This window comes from Polyodon spathula, chromosome 19 (assembly GCF_017654505.1).
Source record: "Polyodon spathula isolate WHYD16114869_AA chromosome 19, ASM1765450v1, whole genome shotgun sequence".
In the NCBI taxonomy this organism is placed as follows: domain Eukaryota; kingdom Metazoa; phylum Chordata; class Actinopteri; order Acipenseriformes; family Polyodontidae; genus Polyodon; species Polyodon spathula.
In genome coordinates, this window is record NC_054552.1 from 16,952,041 (window position 1) to 16,975,044 (window position 23,004).

Genomic DNA, 23,004 nt, shown 5'->3' on the forward strand with positions numbered 1-23,004 from the left:
CTAATTTCACTCATATTTAAAAATGAATTGGTTAAATAATCAGAGCTTTACATATATATTACGCTCCAATAGGACTCAGGGCAAGAAGAAACCTCCATGTCAAACACACTAATATTACAATGCACATAAAATAACAGATAAAACATCACCTTGGGTATATTCAATCAAAAACACACTGCCTTTCTGTAATAGTAAAAGCAGCACACAGGTGTTTAACAATAGTCCTACATATTTGATAACTAACCTTTCCTAGAATCTGTGGTTTCTTACATTGCATCTGTTCACATGAATGTTTTGAACTGACCTACACTGGCAGAATTGGTTTTAATTTGTCTGTATTGAGTAGAGATTTGGAAGGGTGATTCGACTCAATGAATCTGGTATACATTGTTCCTTTAAACTGCTCAGCACTTGTGTTGAAGGACTGTGTGTTTATTTGAGGATATGGTGGTATAAAGTTGTCAGACTGCAGTCTAAAATATATTGGTTATCTAAGAAAAACTATTACTACTAATTGTCTCTAAATCTGCTGGGAAGAGCCTAGTAGTAACTGAAGTGATACTGATTGTATTGCAGGCTTTGGGCTGTGTTGTAGTCTGTTATTGACATCATTGACCATGCTATATACTGTATCATGTTGTGTATCCTTGAAATTATTAAAAAAAAAAAAAAAAAAAATATTGAAGACATTTTCTTTAAGCTTCTTTTAATATTACTACATCATATTGGAATTAGCTTTATTAAATCAAATGAATATTCAGATTACCACATGGTGGTAACATGGTAGCATGGTGGCATTATAAACGCAATGTGAAACTATACTACATGAGTAATTACAGTATACGTTTTTTTAAAAGAAATCATTGCATTTTTGCTTACATTGCCAATAAAATTATACATATAAAGTCCCATCATTGTTTTATAGTGGTTTATTTGGGATTATGTTGTTCATAAACAATTACAGAATATGTTATGTACATGCATCGCTATTGTTGCAAAACTACATGCAGCAGAAACAACCTTGCTCAGACCTCTGAGGAGCTGCCCTACCTGGCTGAATAGTGAAGGGGTCAGTATGGGTGGTTAAGGAGCTGTCCCTACCTGGTTGAAGTGTGAAGGGGTCAGTATGGGCGATTGAGGAGCTGCCCTACCTGGTTGAAGCGTGAAGGGGTCAGTACGGGCGGTTGGCATCCTTTGGCCTCTTGAGCTGCACCTTCAGCCTCTTCATGCCGATCTGAAAGCCATTCATAGCCTGGATAGCTGCCTGAGCACTGGAAGGGTTATCAAAGCTTACGAAACCTGTAAGAAATAACACTGAAACTTTACACCTGAAAAATAAACAAAGGTCTTGTAGGAACACCGATACTGCTGTTTACAGTCATTACAGTTTATATTTCACGCAACTGGCATATAGAGGTAGGTAGTGGATTGTGATAACACATGTGTTGCTTACGTTTATCCCAAACATGCTCAATTGTATTGGGATGCGGGGATTACAATGGCCATAGAAAGATACCATGCCTCATGCTTCTCAAACCATTTGTCGCAGTTCTGGTGTGGTGGATGGGTGCATTATCATTAGGGATGGAATTTTGTCAGAGTTTTTATACAGGTGACAATCTCCCAATTAGCAACAAATTAATCACTTAATTCAGGAGATGGCTACCTTCTGCACAAGGTTTTTAATGTGGATGGGGCTTCCCATCCACGCTGCAAAACAATACAAAACAAAACAAAAATGCACGGCGGTTCGCCGTCATCTATAAATATACACAAATACACACAATAAACAAATACAAAATAACACAGGGGCGGAGGGGGAGACCCCGTTCTAAAAATAAACAAACAATACGGTCAAACAGCAGGGCTTTCCTACCGCCCTGCTACATATCCCCCAAATTGTGCGAAGCACACATGGCCACAATGGCCACCTCCCCCCTCAGTCTCAATGTCCCAGAAGAGGGGTCTGGAGTAATCCATGGGGGTGGCCATGGTAGGAGGTCCTCCTCCCCCCATGTCTTCCTGGCTGGTAGCTCCTTCTTCCGGGGCTCCAGCCTAACTGTAGCAGGGGGATCCCCCCCTTCTTCATGGCCGGCAGCTCCCCTTTGTGGGGCTCCAGCCAATGTACTTCCTGCTGCGAAAGTACGGCTGGGGAAGCTGGTCTCCTGACCTCCCTCACCTTCTTTGTAGCTGGCAGCCTCCTTTTCTGAGGTGCCGGCCCCGGTACTTCTTGCGTTCCTGCATGACTAGTAGTGACCCCAGGCGGCGCAAGCCAGGCAGAGGCCCCAGGCAGCGGCCCCAGGCGGTGCAAGCCAGGCAGCGGCCCCAGGCGAAGCAGAGCCGGCAGCGGCCCCAGGCGAAGCAGAGCCGGCAGCGGCCCCAGGTGAAGCAGAGCCCGCAGCGACCCCAGGGAAAGCAAAGCCCTCAGCGACCCCAGGCGAAGCAAAGCCCTTAGCAACCCCAGGTGAAGCAGGACCAGCAACAGGGGGTCCAGAACCGCTAGAGGGTCCAGTGTCGACAGCGTCGCCAGGGGGTCCAGCGTCGCCAGAGGGAGGCGGGCCACCGTTCCCGCCTCCGCCACCAGAGGGAGCCGGGCCGCCATTCCCGCCTCCGCCACCAGAGGGAGCCGGGCCGCCGTTCCCGCCTCCGCCACCAGAGGGCACCCGGTCATGGGGGTTCAGTCCCGACGGGAGAACACCAGATGGAAAAATGGACATTCCACCTTGGCCGCTTCCATGGACCACGGACTTCTCCCCATCCCTAGGACCGGATAAAAGACTTTGGGACTTGAGGGGGGAGGTGGCCGTTGGGGCCATGTGTGCTACGCACAAGGGGGGTATATGTGACGGGGAACTCCCCGTCTATATGAACAAGTTTGGAACTGGCAGGGAGGGGGTTAAATTTCTCCCTGCTAGGAAAACGTGTGAGAATGTGGCTGGAGCCCTAATTGAATAATTATTGATTAATTGGGCTCCAGCCACAGGGGATAAAAGCCAGGGGAGAGGCCCTGGCTGGCAGTAGTTGTTTTTTTTTTTTATGTTGGAAGATTTTGTGGTTAAATTAAAGGAAGAACCGGGACTGTTTTTGTAAATTCATTTTGATTATTTATTTTTGAACCTTTTTTCTGTTGGCCCTAATGCCTGTTTATTTGATTACTTTTGTTTAATAAAAGGACTTTATTTTGGCTTTAATCTGTCTCTGAGCCTCAATCCACTTGCCAGCCTGTCACAGATATCCTTAGAAAGTTTCACCACAATTGGATAAGTGCTTCTCCACTATATCCCTGTCGCTAGGGATAATAAGAAGGAAGCAAACGGTCTGTCAAAGCCTTGGCTATCACTTCTTTAAGGTAGAGTTAGTGCTGAATGTGCCTGTGTGCCTCAGTCTCAGGTTGGTGCTGACGTGTCTGAGTGTCTGGCTCCTGCCAGTAAGTTATGACCTGGGTGTCAGCTCAGAGGCAGCACTGGCTTCCTGAGCCATGACCACCTCATTCTTATCAGGCACCTCTTTGATTGACGGCTGAATTTTCCAGCTGCCGGCTGATCTGATGGTGTCGAGACGTGTCCAATTTAATTTGGGGGGAGGGAGGGCAGAGTTTTGTCAGCTCTGGAGAGATAAGGCTATGCTTTACAAACCTTTAAATAAACCTGAAGCTAAGACCTGTCAAACAGACCCCGCACTTTTAATACATCTCCTTTCATATACACTGTCAACATGTTAAAAGGGGGGTAAAAGGGTTCCTATTGAAATAACTCAGCTCTGTCTCAACACCGCAGTAAATATCTCCTTAGTCCCTGTCTTCATGTCTTCTGCTTTTATCATTTAATATGATGCCTGCAGATAGCATTTCAGATAGGCGGTCCAATGTGTGACGATTTATTCTGACATTTTAAGAGAAATGTTTTGGTGCACTGCTGTATATTACAACACTTCTAGAGATGGAATGGTGTATGACTGTTGTAGGCCTGTGATTGAACAGTCAAAGTGGTGAAAAACAAGATTCTATTGACCTCTTGAAAAGATATAAATGGTAAATGTTATTAAACTTAAGAAACCATAAATAGGATATTAGGGGATAAAGTGGAGGCAGGCATTTGTCTTTCCATATATTATATAATATATTAGGGCTGTCAAACGATTAAAAAAAATATCTTTGTTAATGTCATTTTTTAAATCTATTAAATTGATACATTTACTACACCCATCTAATTTAAATGTATTTTATTACTAATGGTATTATTATTATTATTATTATTATTATTATTATTAAATAATAATAATAATAATAATAATATTGACATTTACTTTACTATATTTTAGGTAAATTATTTTCGTTTATTTAACCAGGAAATTTATCCATTGAGACCGTGACCAAAATTTAATAGGGGCAATAATTCACAAATTTTAAAATACAACCAACACAATAAAACATGCGATCTATTTTTAAATGTGATTGTGGACTGAAATAAATTAGTTTATTTTTTTTATTTATTTATTTTTTTAATAAAACTAAAAATATGTAACTACAGTAAGCACTTCTAGGAAATGAACCATTCATTTTGATAAAAAAACAAAAAAACAAACAAAAAAAAACAACTTTGCCATCATATCCAAAAACTGCAAACTAACAAGAAAAATTAGCAGGCTTTATGTGCTACGCACACACACACAAAAAAGCAACAACACAGCCTACTCCTTTAAAAAATAAATCTTATCATACTTAGCTTGATTCATGGGCTTGCAGATGCTGAATTTCTCCCAAAACTGGTGGGTTTAATTTGTTGTTGTATTGTTATTGTCTGTAGCAGAAAAGCTGCTGCTTGTGTATTTTGAGAAGTGAAGGCGTGTTCTGCTTGCAGCAGGCTAGATGTATTCGTATGTGATACTGTGTGTGATACTGGAACTCACTTTGACAGTAGACAAGTAAGCGTCTTTCTGTCCAGTGAGCCGTCAGAACATAAAAAAAAAAATTAAAAAAAAAAAATTCAAAAATCAGTCCAGTAATAAAAGTCACGAAACGAGGTAATGTACCAAGTCACGGATTGACAGATAAATTTGTTATTGACGTGAGTCTGGTGAATTAGGTTACGACGGCGCTGACCCTAGCGTACGTTAATTGTGCAAAAAAAAAAAAATTACGTCTTCAATTGACTTTAATTAACTGTCCCTACTATATATATATATATATATATATATATATATATATATATATATATATATATATATATATATATATATAATATGGACTGGAGAGGAGGTGTATAGTCAGAAACTACGGTCCCCGAGGGAAGAACTATAGTTACCACCACGGGACTATAAGGCCCGAAGCCACAGGTACATTGCTATATAAAGTCTACTCCCCCTTTCAAAATTTTCACCTTTTGTTGCCTTATCGCCTGCAACTAAAATGCATTAAAATTGTTTTTTTTTCTCTTATCTATGCATCCTGCCCCACAACTTCCAAGTGACAAAAATATTCTAGAAATTTGTAGAAAAATTAATTAAAAATAAAAACTGAAATAACTTGGTTTGATAAGTGTCCATCCGCCTTGTAATAGCAATCCTAAATTAGCTCAGGAGTAACCAATTGCCTTCAAAATCACACACCCAAGTTAAGTAGCATCTACCTCTGTTAAATTGTAGTGATTCACATGATTTCAGGATAAATTCAGCAGTTCCTGTAGTGCATTTCAAAGCAAAGACTCAACCATGAGCACCAAGGCACTTTCAAAAGAACTCCATGACAAAGGCACAGATCAGGGGGTGGGTATAAAAAAAAAAATATATATATATATATATATATATATATATATATATATATATATATATATATATATATCAAAGGCATGGAATAGCCCGTGGAGCACAGTGAAGAAGATTATTAAGAAGTAGAAGTTATATGGCAACACCAAGACCCGGCCTAGATCACGGCATCCCTCCAAACTGGACGACCGAGCAAGAAGGAGACTGATGAGAGAGGCTACCAAGAGGCCAATGGCAACTTTGCAAGAGCTACAGGCTTTTATGGCCAAGACTGGTCAAAGTGTGCATGTGACAACAATATCCCAAGCACTCCACAAATCTGGCCTGTATGATAGGATGGGAAGAAGGAAGCCATTACTCAAGAAAGCCAGTTTGAAGTATGCAAAAAAACACAGAGGAGATTCTATAGCCATGTGGCAAAAAGTTTTGTAGTCTGATAAAATGAAACTTTTTGGCCTAAATGCAAAGCGTTATGTTTGGCAAAAACCCAACACAGCGCATCACTCAAAGAACACCATCCCTACTTTGAAGCATGGTGGTGGCAGCATAATGTTATGGGGATGTTTCTCATCGACAGGGACTGGGGCACTTGTTAGGATCGAAGGGAAAATGAATGGAGCAAAGTACAGAGAAGTCCTTGAGGAAAACTTGCTGCCCTCTGCAAGAAAGCTGAAACTGGGACAGAAGTTCACCTTTCAGCATGACAACAACCCAAAGTACACAGCCAAAGCTACACTGGAGTGGCTAAGGAACAAAAAGGTAAATGTCCTTGAGTAGCCCAGACAGCGCCCGACCTAAATCCACTCAAAAATTTGTGGCATGACTTGAAGATAGTTGTCCATCAACACTCTTCAAGAAACTTGACAAAGTTTGAACAGTATTGTAAAGAAGAATGGTCAAATATTGCCACATCTAGGTGTGTAAAGTTGGTAGAGACCTATCCCAACAGACTCATAGCTGTAATTGCTGCCAAAGGTTCTTCCACCAAGTATTAACTCAGGGGGGTGGAGACTTATCCAATTATGATCTTTCAGTTTTGTATGTTTAATATATCATTTTTTCTCAATAAAAACTTTTTTTCCCCTTAACAGTGTGGAGTATGGTGTGTAGATAAGTGGAAAAAAATAATTTAAATGCATGAAACTGAGGCACTGACGGGAAACTGAGGCACTAACAACATGTGAATGTGAACGACTTGTGACTCCGTGACTTTCTATGTTGCACTATGTATGTATATATACAGTCTACAAATATATATACTCTTTTTGTCTAAAGTGGGTTTTCTTGAGTAATGGCTTCCTTCTTGCCACCCTACCATACAGGCCAGACTTGTGGAGCACTTGGGATATTGTTATCACATGGCCATAAAAGCCTGTAGCTCTTGCAAAGTTGACACTGGCCTTTTGGTAGCCTCTCTGATCAGTCTCCTTCTTGTTCGTTCATCCAATTTGGAGGGACAGCCTGATCTAGGCAGGTTCTTGGTGGTGCTATACACCTTCCAGTTCTTATTCATGGCCTTTGATATATTTTTTTTTATAGCCATCCCCTGATCTGTGCCTTTCAACAACTTTGTCCTGGAGTTCTTTTGAAAGCGCCTTGGTACTCATGATTGAGTCTTTGCTTTGAAATTCAGTACCCAGCAGAGGGAATCTACAGGAACTGCCAAATTTATCCTGAAATCATGTGAATCACTACAATTTAACACAGGTGGAGACCACTTAACTTGGTGTGTGATTTTGATAGTGATTGGTTACACCTGAGCTAATTTAGAATTGCTATTTCAAGGGGGGAGGACAACCAAGCTATTTAAATTTTTATTTTTAATTAATTTTCTACACATTTCTAGAATATTTCTTTTCCCTTGGAAGTTGTGGGGTAGGATGTGTAGATAAATGAAAAAAAAAATTATGTTAATGCATTTTAATTCCAGGCTATAAGGCAACAAAAGGTGAAAATTTTGAAAGGGGGTGTAGACTTTCTATAGGCACTGTATATATATATATAATATATATATATATATATATATATATATATATATGTATGTGTGTGTGTGTGTGTGTGGTGTGTGTGTGTGTGTGTGTGTGTGTATATATATATATATATATATATATATATATATATATATATATATATATATATATATATATATACATATACACACACACACACACACATTACAAAAATACATGTTTTCTATAAGCTGTTTCACAGTCCTGGTTAGCGCTGCTCTTGGACCACCTACCCCAAGTTAACATTAGGTAGTCCAAGAATAGTGCTAGTGGGTGAAATCAGCACCTAAAGTTCCATGTGTTTTAAATTTGTTACTATGTCACCTGATAAACAGCCATTTATAATCCTCTGCTTAAACAGTACTTCCTACCTTCTGTTTTGAATGTAATATGTTCATTTAATTAACAGGAAAATCTTTGCAACCTTCACTAAAGTCAAGCAGACATTGTACTAAGAAGGTAATTCCCCATTCATGTCAACCTCCAATCAGAGTCAGCTCCTGATAGTAATGAAACCTGGTGTATTTAACCCTGCCTCTCTTTGCAATCTGTGTCATGCTTTTAACATGCTGTTTTTAGTCTCTCCATGGGGCTCGGCAGTGCAGTCTGAGTAAGTGCAGAGAGCCCAATCTAAGCGAGGGAAAATGCTGTAATACATTTTAAATGGCAATAGTTTCCTGACGAGCTTGTCCACTTGTATTACAGGAAGCCAATGCTGCTCTGTCATCCGCGTCACACACGCGGTCAGAAAATGTTGGTGCTTACCGAAGCATTTGCTCTGGTTGGTGGCCCGGTCCACGAACACCTTGGCAGAGATGACGTTGCCGAACGGCAGGAACATCTGCATGAGCTCTGCATCACCAAACTCCTGGGGCAGGTGGTAAATAAACAGATTGCAGCCCTCTGGCCCTGAGAGAGAGCAGCAGCAAAGAAAAACCAAATCAGAATACATTAAATCAGGGGTGTCCTGGAGGGCCATTCTTATTCAGGGTTAACAGGTAAAATGAGATCAATAATAACTTCAGGGTCTGAATGGAGGTTTAATTGGTTAAATTACAAATTTTAGAACAGGGTTGGAACAAAGACCAGGAGTGGAGGGACCAACTTTGGCCAGCCTTGCTTTAAATCATGTTCATGTTCCTAATATGTCATGACTCCCCTATTAAATATCCTTTGATGGATGTGTGTTCTCTGCCATTCTCTAGTGCTGCATCTACTTTATCACTATTTGTTTACAAACTATTCCAGTGCAAATTTCTTCTGAAAAGACTCCTCAAGGCTGATGTTTGGTTTCATTACACAATGCCTTTCCTGTGGGCTTCAGTACACTGTGCAACACTGATATGCTTCCACACCCACCCTGGCCCAGGAGTCTTTTCAGAAGCATTTTCTGTTACCACTATTAGAAAGCCTGGTACATTGTAATCAAAGCACAAACAACAACACTGCCCATTTGAGATCTACTGCACAGTGAATTGAAGTGCATGACAGGCAAACTATGTTGTTAGATACAACCACTGTAAACATAACTAAATCCAGACCAGCATTTCTCAATATCTTTATACACTATGTTGCAACTTTATTTAATAAATGCATTACTAAGTTTCTTTTCAGGACAGTGCTACTAATGTTATCAATTGCAAGATGTAATAGCTGTTAATATATGATACCTGTTTAGATGTTGATAAGTGGTTGTTAAATAATTGATACCTTTCATGTAATGAACGTTTCATGTAGCGCTTCATGCCTAACAGTGCATTATCAGACAGTTACTCATGAACTATAGGAATTCAGTGACCATTCTTTTTAAAGGTCATTTTTATCATTTTTAGAGAACAAGGCTCATGCATGACATTTCAAATTGTCAGTGTGTCAGTCACTGACAACTCAATTCGATAAAGAAAGTAGATTTACTGGAGCACATCTGAAAAGAAATGGGTTATTGGAACATATAAAGCTTGATTTCCATTTCTATGAATTTTCCCATTGCCACGGAATGGTGCATAGTTCATACAAACAAATTCCACTTGCATCTCGTGAATTACTTCAGGTTTGATTGCTTCATTTCCCCAACCCCCAAAAAATCCAGTGTGTTTTCGTACATTTAGCAACATCAACTCATCCATGTTTTTTGCTGTCAGCTAGAATTGACAATAAAAATGGTGTGAAAATCAGACCTAAGAGATGTTTTATAATAATGCACTGTGACAGAAGTACAATAATTGTAAATCTACCTCCCGACCTGTGAAGATGCTAAGCGGCGAGAACAGAGTTCTTTGGACAGGCTGGCCTGACAGTTCTTTCCCCGGGTCGGGAAGTCGGTCAGTCTGGAAGTCGTCGAGACTCTGTTGCAAGAATCTATTGACCCGGAAGGGAAATAATGTAGCAGCCGCAGATTGTAAATGCAGCTGCATTCGTTTACCAAGGGGTCATGTGTGACAGCAAATAAGGATGACAGAGAATCGTAAACTGTTCCTTCGCATTGGTTTGTAGTGAGTAAGAACCAGAAGGACAGTAAAAGTGTATTGTTACATAAAAGAGTGTTTTTGTTTGTTTGTAATTGTCTCATCTTGTCTTGTACATTACCAAACAGTAAACACAGTTCCGGAGCTGTCACCAGGGGCCAGCACGAAACCGGACAACACTACACCTTTGTCACAAATATAAAAAATTGTATCACTCACCACAAGCACTACTGCACTCAACCAGGACTGGTGACAATATTTGTATTATAGTGGGATGGATATTTGTTTATTATTTGAGACCATCTGTTCTTGTTATATACCCGGGCTGTACACATTGGTTGTACTCCATGAAAGAGAATGACAACCATTACCAAATGGGAAAGAGCCCTCTCTGACCGTTAATCACTGAGCATACACTACCGTTCAAAAGTTTGGGGTCACTTAGAAATGTTCTTGTTTTCCATGAAAACATAGATGAAATGAGTTTGAATAGGAAATATAGCAAAATGAATAGGAAATATAGTCATTGACAAGGTTAGAAATAATGATTTTTAATTGAAATAATAATCGTGTCCTTCAAACTTTGCTTTCGTCAAAGAATCCTCCATTTGCAGCAATTACAGCCTTGCAGACCTTTGGCATTCTAGTTGTCAATTTAAGAACATAAGAAAGTTTACAAACGAGAGGAGGCCATTCGGCCCATCTTGTTCGTTTGGTTGTTAGTAGCTTATTGATCCCAGAATCTCATCAAGCAGCTTCTTGAAGGATCCCAGGGTGTCAGCTTCAACAACATTACTGGGGAGTTGATTCCAGACCCTCACGATTCTCTGTGTAAAAAAGTGCCTCCTATTTTCTGTTCTGAATGCACCTTTGTCTAATCTCCATTTGTGACCCCTGGTCCTTGTTTCTTTTTTCAGGTCGAAAAAGTCCCTTGGATCGACATTGTCAATACCTTTTAGAATTTTGAATGCTTGAATTAGGTCGCCACATAGTCTTCTTTGTTCAAGATAGATTCAATTCTTTTAGCCTGTCTGCATATGACATGCCTTTTAAACCCGGAATAATTCTGTTCGCTTTTCTTTGCACTTTTTAGAGCAGCAATACCTTTTTTATAGCGAGGTGACCACAGCTGAACACAATATTCAAGATGAGCTCTTACTAATGCATTGTACAGTTTTAACATTACTTCCCTTGATTTAAATTCAACACTTTCACAATGTATCTGAGAATCTTGTTGACGTTTTTTATAGCTTCCCCACATTGTCTAGATGAAGACATTTCTGAGTCAACAAAAACTCCTAGGTCTTTTTCATAGATTCCTTCTCAAATTTCAGTATCTCCCATATGATATTTATAATGTACATTTTTATTTCCTGCGTGCAGTACCTTACACTTTTCTCTATTAAATGTCATTTGCCATGTGTCTGCCCAATTCTGAATTTTGTCCAGATCATTTTGAATGACCTTTGCTGCAACAGTGTTTGCCACTCCTCTTATTTTTGTGTCGTCTGCAAATTTAACAAGTTTGCTTACTATACCAGAATCTAAATCATTAATGTAGATTAGGAATAGCAGAGGACCTAATACTGATCCCTGTGGTACTCCACTGGTTACCACACTCCATTCTGAGGTTTCTCCTCTAATCAGTACTTTCTGTTTTCTACATGTTAACCACTCCCTAATCCATGTACATTTGTTTCCTTTAATTCCTACTGCGTTCAGTTTGAGAATTAATCTTTTGTGTGGGACTTTGTCAAAAGCTTTCTGGAAATCTAAATAAACCATGTCATATGCTTTGCAATTATCCATTATCGATGTTGCATCCTCAAAAAAATCAAGCAAGTTAGTTAGACACAATCTCTCTTTCCTAAAACCATGCTGACTGTCTCCCCGGACCCTGTTACCATATAGGTAATTTTCCATTTTGGATCTTATTATAGGTTCCATAAGTTTGCATATAATAGAAGTCAGACTTACTGGTCTGTAGTTACCTGGTTCAGTTTTGTTTCCCTTTTTGTGGATCGGTATTACGTTTGCAATTTTCCAGTCTGTCGGTACCACCCCTGTGTCAAGAGATTGTTGCATGATCTTGGTTAGCGGTTTGTAAATAACTTCTTTCATTTCTTTGAGTACTATTGGGAGGATCTCATCTGGCCCAGGGGATTTGTTTATTTTAAGAGCTCCTAGTCCCTTTAACACTTCTGCCTCGGTTATGCTAAAGTTATTTAAAACTGGATAGGAAATGGATGACATGTGCGGCATGTTGTCCATATCCTCCTTTGTAAAAACTTGTGAAAAGTAATCATTTAATATATTTGCTATTTTTTTTTCTTCATCTACGATTTTGCCATTTGTATCTCTTAGACATTTAACCTCCTCTTTGAATGTTCTCTTGCTGTTGTAATATTGGAAAAACATTTTGGAATTGGTTTTATTTGTTGAGGTAATCTGAAAAGATTTCACCCATGCTTCTTGAAGCACCTCCCACAAGTTGGATTGGCTTGATGGGCACTTCTTATGTACCATACTGTCAAGCTGCTCCCACAACAGCTCATTAGGGTTGAGATCCTGTGACTGTGATGACAAACAGCTCGTTGGACTGTCTCCAAGACAACATCCTTTCCAGATAACAACGCAGAGCCTGAACTGGGCAAAGTGTGTGCTGCCTACGGTCCTCCTCTGACTCATGCGGGGGAGGTCTGAAAGTTTCCAACACCACCGGCTGGTTGATATGGAATGAAGATACCACCTTTGGCAAAAATGCTGGATTTGTTCGTAATGTTACCCACGAGTCATTTCCCATGAAAGCCATGCGTGTGTCATCGACGGATAGCACATGAAGCTCACTTACTCGTCTGGCAGACGTGATGGCTATTAGAAACGCCACCTTCAATGAAACAAGGCACAGTTCTGCTGACGCCATGGGCTCAAATGGGGGACCCATAAGGACCCGCAGTACCAGTTCTAGATCCCACTTGGGGACCATACTTTTCATGGGAGAACGAAGACTCCGAGCCCCTTTAAGAAATTGTACTGCCAGGAAATGTACCCCAGGGGACACCAACTCAATTTTGTCGTGGCACACTGATATTGCTGCCAGGTATACCTTCAAAGTAGACTCTGATTTTTCTGTGTCACTGGTGTTGCAAGAAGGTTAATATTGTCTCAATAGGGCAAGTCACAGGATCACGACCTTCGGCAATGCACCAGTCTTGGAAGACTTTCCACTTGTATGAGTACTGGGCTCTAGTGCTTGGCACCCTAGCAGACTGTAGTGTTTCTTCCAATGCATCTGGCAAATCACATCTGAATAGATGGCTCTGTTCAATGGCCAGACCCAGAGTTGGAGCTGGGCTGGGTTCGGGTGCCATAATAGCCCCTCCACTTGGCTCAGGAGGTCCTTGCACAACGGAAGATGCCACGGTTGACCCAACAACATGTTGGAGAGGAGAGCAAACCAGGGGCATCTCGGCCACCTGGGTGCAACCAGCAAAACCTGTGCTTTCTCCACCCTGATCCTCTTTAGTGTCAGGGTGTGGTAATGGTAGTTGAGGGAACACATACAAAAGCCCCTGTGGCCAGGGATGAGCTTCCATTCCAAGCTACCTGGAGTTCTTCTGGACAGAGCTGCCTTGTTATACACACAGGGGAGATGTACTGCCATGATGGAACGCAAGTTTCTGTGCATTCAGGGCAGGAGTCTGTGCGCTGCGTGGTGAAGGCCCAGTGAGCGCAGGCTGCCTTGGTGGTTTACGTAGGCAACCATGGTGGTATTGTCCATCCAGACTAGCACATGTTTGTGTGCTAATTGCTAGCAAAAATGGGATAACGCCAGGCTCACTGCTTGCAGCTCTTTGGCATTTATGTGCACTTGCTGCCAATATCCCTTCCACTGACCTGTTATTCCTCTCCCGTTCTAGACCGCTCCCCAGCGCAGGCTAGTGGTGTCTGTAGTGGCCACTTCCCTTCTGTGGGTATATCCGAGGCGCAGATTGCCGGGACGGAGCCACCACTCCAGTGTCTTCCGGCATTGTCTGGATACTCACACCAGCCTGTACCGATCTCGGACTGGGTGCATCTTGAGTGTATTTACCTAGGCTTGAAGCGGGCACATTCTCAGAAACCCTAGTGGAAGGATTCTTGAAGCGGATGCCATCAGCCCCAACAACCTTTGATATATTTTGACTTGTAGGAGAGCGTCCTCTCTGAATAGGGAGAGTGTGGCCTCCAACGACCGAATCCTGTCTTCCGACAGCGAGGCACGCATGCTCACAGAATTCAATTTGTAATCCAAGGAACACTGTGGACTGAAACGGTACGAAGTTGCTCTTCTGTTGATGTATCAAGAGCCCTAACTTCTCACATGATCTATGACCTGTTTTATGTGTGCCTCTGTGCGTGCTTTGGAATGCGTGCAAACTAAACAATCGTCCAGATAGTTCATGATCCGAATACCCCGCAGCCTGAGTGGAGCCAGTGCTGCATCCATGCACTTTGAAAATGTGCATGGCACCAGCGAGAGGCTAAATGGCAGCATGCAAAATACTTACGCTTTGCCTTCAAAGGCGAAGTGCAGATATTTTCTGTGCAAGGGATGGATCGGGACGTGAAAGTAGGCGTCTTGCAGGTTGATCGATGTGAACCAGTTTCCCGGTTGGATGGACTGGAGGATACACTGTGCTGTCAACATGTTGAACTTCCTCTGTTTGAGAAACAAGTTGAGGACCCTGAGGGGCACCAGGAAGTACCTGGAGTAAAAGCTGCTGAAGGCATCGCTTGGACTTATCAAGTGTACAACATTCTTCCATTGAAGATTGGCGATCTCCTATTGAAGGAGTATCGTTCTTGCTGGTTTGATGGTGGTGAGGAGCATACCCTCGAAAGGTGGCGAACCTATGTGGAATTGTAGATTGTATCCGTGTCTCATAGTCGATAGCACCCAGGATTCCTGGGTGCAGCCATTGCCGTTGGTCAATCCAGTTGTGAGGGGGGTTTAGTGGCAGCCGGCGCCCCTCAAGGGAGGTCTCCCTTGGGCTTGGGAGGGGGCGGGTCTTTCTTAGGCCCCAGCCTCGGTCTCTAGCCGGAGAACCGGTTACACCTGGCCAGCAGTGGTCCCTTGCCACCGGCTCTTCCTCTGCCTGCTTCTCTACTCTGGGGTGGAGGGTGGTGTTCAGACCTTTTTACCCCAGCAGGCTGTAAATGCCACCTTGGGTGCTGACGGTAAGCTGGAAGACGCGAGAATTTGGAAGCAACCTACATGGCCTTGTGGGACCTCTCAAGACTACATCAATAGTCGCCCCGAATATCTGCCCAAGTGAGGTTACCTCGAATAACCCCGGCCGACTGGACCTTTGCCACACTTCTGGTCCCTACCTTACTCCACCCTGGTGCAGGCCACCGCCTCTAATCTACCTACAGGTCCTGATGGTAGTCCTCTCCCGACTTCTTTAAACGGCACCGTAGTGTCGCCTCCTTTAGGTCACCCCCGGGGGGTGCCCAAGTTTTGGTAAACTGGGTAGTTGCGGGAAGACCGAGAATCCGGAAGCACCTACATGGCCTTGCCAGGTACCTCAAGACTACATCTAGTCCGTCCCGAATAACTGCCGAAGTTTTATGGCCATCCTCCACGATCCGTGGACAAGTCTCCTAATGTAGTCGTCAGGACGTTACGTTGCCACGACAAGCAATGGACCGACGCGCCTTAACCTTCCTATGTACGACCCCTGGTGGCCACAATATCGTCCGACGTCCTGAAAAAAAAAAAAAAAAAAAAAAAAAAAAAAAAAAAAAAAAAAAAAAAAAAAAAAAAAAAAAAAAAAAAAAAAAAAAAAAAAAAAAAAAGGGTGCTCACTCGCCTTAAGCAACCTTGGCTTGCGTCAGCCACAAATGCCGGCGAGTGGCCACCTCCCTGATCCGTGGTCTAACTCTCCTATTAGATCAGTCATCGCCTTTGCCACTGCCTGGAGAGCCCCTATGTCTGTCTCTGTGGATCTTTCCTGCAGCCTCTCTGCTAACTCTCCTGTTCTGCCTGCCAGGGAACGTCTGTGGCTGCAGATGCACTCTGCAACAGCACCTGGAACTCTTCCCTCTGCAACACATGCGGCAGGGGTGGTAAGGATCCCCCCGCTGTGACCTGCCTGATGGAAGTGGCTGGGTCCGAGACATCCGATCTCGATGCCATGAAGGCAGCTTGCCTGGGCTAGGAGGTCTAGGTAGTGGGGATGGAGAACGAGACTGTGAAGTTGAGGCTGCCCGGTGGTAGGGGGCAGTCTGCCCTGCGATTTTAGTATAGTCTCTAGCATGGTCTGCTGAGCCTTTACAGTCTCCCCCAGCTCCGCAAAGCACCACTCGGCCGAGCTTGGGCGCCTCCGACGGGGATCATCTGCGCCTGCGTGGGGAAGGGGAGCGGTGCCTGCCTGTCCCCTAGTGATCATCCCCTTGAGCGTTACTGCCTCGGCAGTGACCATCTCGCCTCCCCTGAGAGGTGTATGCGCCTCTGTCTCGGTGGTGGGGGAAGGTGACTTAGGTGTGTGGAAGAGCTCTCTGGTCACTGTAGCAGGGGGAGTCCTAGAGGACCTCTGTGGAGACCCTTGGACCACTGATCTCATTTTCCTATGGCTCAGGGAGAGAGACTCTGCTGGGGATAGGGTCGCTCTCCTGCATGGAGAGCAGTCCAACTCACCCGCCAGTGCTTTGGCCGCATGGTCTGGCCCTAAGCACCTGACGCAGGATCAGTGCTCATCTTGCCTGGGAAGCTTTGCTGCACACTGGTCGCACTGGTGGAAACCAGCGGCGGACCTAGTCGACTGCACTGACATTGCGTCTAGGCGGGGCTGCTGCGCTCGATTCCAAGAACGAGTGGTTGGTGCCGAGTCACTTGGTGCCGAGGTTAGTGGAGATCGTTAGCACGGTCAGTGCCAGTCTGTAGACTGCTCCAAGGCTATTCACCGTTGCTGAATCAGTCGGGAAAACTGCGGTCGATGCCGGGGTATGCAGCCGATTCAGTCTGCGTAGTCGCCGAGGGCAAGTACAGCCACACTAGGAGAGCCTGAGTCTTGATAGGGGCGCTAGGCCCAAGCTGTGAGCCCGTGGGGTCTCCTTACGGCACCAGAACAGCTCAAAACATGGTTTAAAAACTACATGAGGTAGTGGAAAAGAGAGTAATGGCCGCTTGCCAATCTCAAAGAGGGGTCAGGAGAATAAGGCAGGAGCACTCTCAATAAAACACTTGAAAGTGTAATTTACCGTGAATATTTTTTAATTTGAAGGTGGAAACTGACAAATCAGCCAAATTCAGACCAAGAAAGCACAAGGCAATCTGTGACCTGTCTCAGTGAAGTGAGAGAGAAAATGGTGATATGTTACTGTGAGGAGGTCCCTCTTCAACAGGAGGTGGGAGGGACTTCCCCCTCACAGCAGGGCCCTGATAGGGCAGCTTTTTTATATATGCTCAGTGATTGACGGTCAGAGAGGGCTCTTTCTCATTCGGTAATGGTTGTGATTCCATTGAAAGGGATCTACTGTTTTTTTGCCAGACCTGGAAATACAATAAAAACATTTCTAAAAACTGGATTAGAATTATCTCTGTCTGCTTCTTTCACACACTGCATCAGCCCTGCACCTGTTTACAATAAACCACTTTGCCACATGCACCCAAAAGGTTTCTCTTTTTTTCAGTTTGAAAGGATAATTTATGTACTGTTTGGAATTATATTGCTGGCTATTCCATTACCTTGTTTGAAAATAAGAGTAAAGAAAGTGACAGATGCACATCACTAAGCCAGTAAAGTGACAGAAACACATCACTAAACCAGTAAAGAAAGTGACAGACACACATCACAAAACCAGTAAAGAAAGTGATACTCACACATCACTAAACCAGTAAAGAAAGTGACAGACACACATCACTAAACCAGTTTTAAAAAGAGCAGACATAGTCTTGTATTTTATATCCAAACGCACTGAATTTCAAGTCGATGGATCATACTGTGAACATTAAAATATACCCACAAGTACTACTGGGATGCATAACTAAAAACGGAATTGTCTTGCCCCTATTACACGGTTCAGTCCTTGCTCACTTTGAGACACATTTTAGTCACAGCCCAAGCCACCATGCAAATGCTAATACTACTGTGTGTGCAGCACTTTAAATATGACTCTGAAGAACCCATGCTCATCTGAGAAGTGTGGCATTTAAAAGGGCCAGAGCTACTCAAGACTTTGAAATGATGACTAGTGTACTGGATGATATTTCCATTTAACGTAGAGATACACCACTGCATTCTGTACAAGGGTCCTTATAATCATGTAGTGAAAACATTTGAAAAACGTGCATACAAATCAGCAGTTTATTGGATTATAGCCAAACAGAAACTTCTATATGAGACTAGAAGTATGCAGTGAAGATGAAGACTGGTGCAAAATCAAGGCAATTACTATGTTCCTGTGTAGAGTGTGGTAGATAGGCAGATGGACAGACACAATACTTTTTTGAATAAGGATGTCAAAAAGCTCATATAAAACACAGAGTTGGTTTATTAGTGTAGTATGAATGTGGGAAATGAAATAACACAATTCCCTTTAGAAAATAAAGCTACAAGAAACATATATGCTGCATAAAACAAACAAAATAAATAACGTTAAGGTGACATTTGTTCTGTTGAGTAAACATGGTTTGTAATAAAGTGGCAGATTTTAGTGCAGTTCAGCATATGGCAGCTGTATATAGTAGATTTTTTATTTAATATTAAATCTATTTTTTAAAGAAACAAGATATTATAAAAATGTGTTTTTATTTCAAAACAAAACTTTGCATTGCAATGTGCACTGGCCCTTTGAAATCCAGGTCAACCAGAGAATGCTTTAGCCGATAAACTAGCATGTAGCTGTTCTGCTGGGTCCTTTTGAGAGAGCTGTATATGGCAGTAATGTTTGCATTTCACCTTGTGCTGTGATCAAAATATTCTGCAACATTTTTTGGTAACATATATCTTTGCGTACTGTTGAGTAGTGGAAAGGCTGGCTGGTCCATGAGAGGTAGTTGTTTTGTGTCAGACGCTCTTAGTGGAAGGGGTGGCTGGTCCATGAGAGGTAGCTGTTTTGTATCAGACACTCTTAATGGAAGGGGTGGCTAGTCCATGAGAGGTAGCTGTTTTGTGTAGGACGCTCTTAGTGGAAGGGGTAGCTGGTCCATGAGAGGTAGCTGTTTTGTATCGGACACTCTTAATGGAAGGGGTGGTTGGTCCATGAGAGGTAGTTGTTTTGTGTCGGACGCTCTTAGTGGAAGGGGTGGCTGGTCCATGTAAGCTAGCTGTTTTGTGTCACTGTGTTTGTGTTGGAATGATGGTAAGCTCTTACATATACCTTCTCTCTGTTGCTGGGGAATGATGGCTGGTTGATGTGGAAACGCCTGGCTGATTGGAGCGTAGGCTGCTGGGTAGGCTGCTGTAGCAATGAGGAGAAAATAAACACCCTTTATTAATGTCTTCAGATTTCAAATACAGGTAACATGCAGGTGTTTATACCAGGGTGGGAGGTTTCACTTATTTATTTCAATGAAATCAGGCTTCATGAGACCTGCTGTAGTTCTGTGGGAACAGTACTGGATGCTGTACAACATTCATTATAGTCTCTCTTATTTATGGTGATAATGCAACATTCAAATGGTCGCATTAAGAAATCCTGAAGTCTCAATTCACAAATCTTTTGTAAGCTGTTCATAGTAAAAATATATCTGTAGTACTCAGCTAACTGCTCACAAACACTCTATGTAAAATTATCCATTAGCTTATATATAGTGAATTCCATTTTTGCTTTCTAATATCTGAAATTGTGCCCAATTCACAAAGCTTTACCTTAAAAGTTTCATGAATGTATTTTGTCCTGCTGAAAACTCTGCTGGTGAGCTGGTGACAAGTTTGGGAATTGGAACAAATATTTACTGTCCACTTACTGGGCCCCCGGCAGGTATATAACATTCCAGACAAGGTTCCCAGCAAATAGGAGAGGAGACAGCAAACAGCTGACAGCACAACTTCACACTAAGGGATTTTAATGGCCCTGTTCTTGTCTTGGACCAGCTTAACCAGCTCCTCAACCAGCACCAAATCTCCTAAACCAGTATAGCCAGCAGAAAACCAGCAGCTCTGACCAGCACGCACCAGTGTTGGTCATTGCTGAAATTCCCCTGAATATTAACTGAGCTGTTTAAGACCACTGTTGGCATTTTTATATGATACAATGATGCATTCATTCTGTTGTGGTGCTGTACTGACAACATTGTGATTGTTTTACTGTGCTGCAGCACAAAAAGAGCAGACCAAGGAAAAGATCAGTGCTGTACGGAATGTAATACAAAGAAGTCACTGCTGTAGACTCCAGTAAATTAGATAGAGAAACCCAGCTACAATCACAATACTGGGTTTAGTTCTGGGGAACTGAGAATCAGCCAATTCAACAGACAAACTTCAGACTGTATCTGATAAGCAATGAAAATACCTTAGGAATGCAATAAAGCTAAACTATAAAAGAATGTGCAATTCAAACAAACAACAAGGAATTCATGAATATGTTACTATACATTGAAACACAAATATTACACAACTTACAAGATAATTTATTTTGAAATTCCAAAGCCAGCATATTCATTTCAGAGAGTACTGCACCAAGCAGTACTAAGAAGTGAATACCTTAACAGCCTTTTACAATATACTGTTAGTGCTCCCTCTTTATTTCACTGCCTGGTTTAAAACATTTTGAAAATGGTGAATTAGACAAGGGCTATAATATACAGTAATACATGTATAAACTACTGTCAACGTGGACAACTCTGAATTAACTGAATTGAAGGGAGCACTGTACATAACAACCAGTGCAGAGTAAGAGATCTTAAAGAGTAAGCAGCAGGCTTCCCAAAATCTAGTGTTATATGTCCCCACAGGTGTTGCTACACCTGCTTAAATAATGTCGTTTTTATTGTCATTGTTAACATGCTGACAGCTTTGTATACTTAGAACTTTAAAGTCTGTTTCAAAGATCTTTTCAAAATGTCCACTCTAGTGCATTGATAGTGTAAGGTTCATTGCCCACATTGTAAAACAGGTAACACAGCAAAAGAGTAATTTCGTGTCAAATCAATCAAAAGATCTTCTGTAGAATTCATGCAAAATAAGTACCACTGCTTTAGTATTTCTGTGTTACTAGGGGCCTAAAATTGAAAAATTATCCAATTTTCAAATTCCTGAGTGATTTTTAAGTGCATGTTCTTTCTAAAGTAGAAGATTTTTAAAACGCTCTTCCTGCAGTGATTTAGAAGACAGATCTCAAATGACAGTGCACTAGAGCAGCCATTTTTTAAAAGAGCTTTGAAACAGACTTTAAAGTTATAAGTGTAAAAAGATGTCAGGATGTTAACAATGAAAGTAAAAGTTACAGGTACGTTATTTAAACAAGTGTTTCAACAGGTGCGGACTTACAACGCTAGATATTTTGGAACCCCGCTACTTACTCTTTAAAGCCAAGCAAGTCAATAAAATATACTTGAGGATCTGTGAGCTAGCAAATTAAAAACATGCAATGCACATTGAATAGAAGGGGCGAGTAAGGGGCCAGTAAGGTTACGGTTACGACAGAGGTTTCAGAGACAGGGTATAAGGGGAAGAAGGAGGAAGGAGAAAGGAGGAAAGAGGAAAGCAAAGTGACCTGCGTAGTGCTGCACGCCTGCATAAGCCTGCTGCAGGGGGTCCACCACAGTGGGACTTTGTGCTATGGAGAGAAAACAAGAGAGAGAAAACAGGAGAGCAGTGTGAGAGACCAGGCAGTGACACATAGAGGAGCAGAGCTCAGGCCCTACCCTGGCCAGGCAGACACATAGAGGAACAGAGCTCAGGCCCTACCCTGGCCAGGCAGACACATAGAGGAGCAGAGCTCAGGCCCTACCCTGGCCAGGCAGACACATAGAGAAGCAGAGCTCAGGCCCTACCCTGGCCAGGCAGACTCATAGAGGAGCAGAGCTCAGGCCCTACCCTGGCCAGGCAGACACATAGAGGAGCAGAGCTCGAGGCCCTTTCCTGGCCTGGCTCTTCATAGACAGAACAGTGCAGGAGCTGAATAAAGAGACAAAGAGCTGCAGGATGGAATTTCTGTAGATCAGAAACATGTCATTGTGTGACCCATCACACAACAGATAACACCCGTCCACCTCTGATTTTTCCAGAGTAAATGTGTGTTTTCAACCTGAATGGGTCAAGGAGTGAGAAGTTAGAGCTCACCTAACACAAGTCTGTAGCGCAAACAGTACTTGAGTAAAAAGTTGAAGAAAAGTCATGTGGTTGCCCATTGACCACAGCGATTTGTTTTGTATTGCCTGTAACACACTGAGTTTGGTGTAAATCAGAGGTGGTAGGGTTTGTGGGAGACCTGTCATGAAATGACCCAAACCCTAGATAGAGCTAGGTTTGGAACAAATAGGTTAAATACTGACTGGTACTGATATAGTATGTGACATATCAATGGTTGTGAAATTAAAGTGGCACCATTCTACCTAACCTTGCCCACTGTATGGATATTTGGTGCCCCAGCAATTTCACTGGAGATAATCTGGTTACCAAAGAATATCAGAACATTCGTAGTTATCAAAGCTTTTTACACAAACTCAATGACCCTGTTTCGTATCATTACTGTTAGCAAGATTAGACTCTTTAAATTAAATGGCTTTGGAATGCTGTCAGTTTTATTTTCCTTTCATTTAATATTAATAAACAAGA

At 42.3% G+C, this 23,004-nt stretch overlaps 1 protein-coding gene across 1 annotated transcript in view; it reads right to left on the reverse strand.

Moving 5' to 3' along the window:
* The window catches only part of LOC121294272 (CUGBP Elav-like family member 4), a 324,915-nt gene that overhangs the window by 12,351 nt on the left and 289,560 nt on the right, over positions 1-23,004 (reverse strand). Inside the window, exons 9-12 of the mRNA XM_041217837.1 lie at positions 21,941-22,003; positions 19,604-19,684; positions 8,538-8,681; positions 1,152-1,299 (exon numbers count right to left, since the gene is read on the reverse strand). Of these exons, the coding sequence (XP_041073771.1) occupies positions 1,172-1,299; positions 8,538-8,681; positions 19,604-19,684; positions 21,941-22,003 (416 nt within the window). The 3' untranslated portion in view covers positions 1,152-1,171. The remainder of the gene's footprint in view (positions 1-1,151; positions 1,300-8,537; positions 8,682-19,603; positions 19,685-21,940; positions 22,004-23,004) is intronic.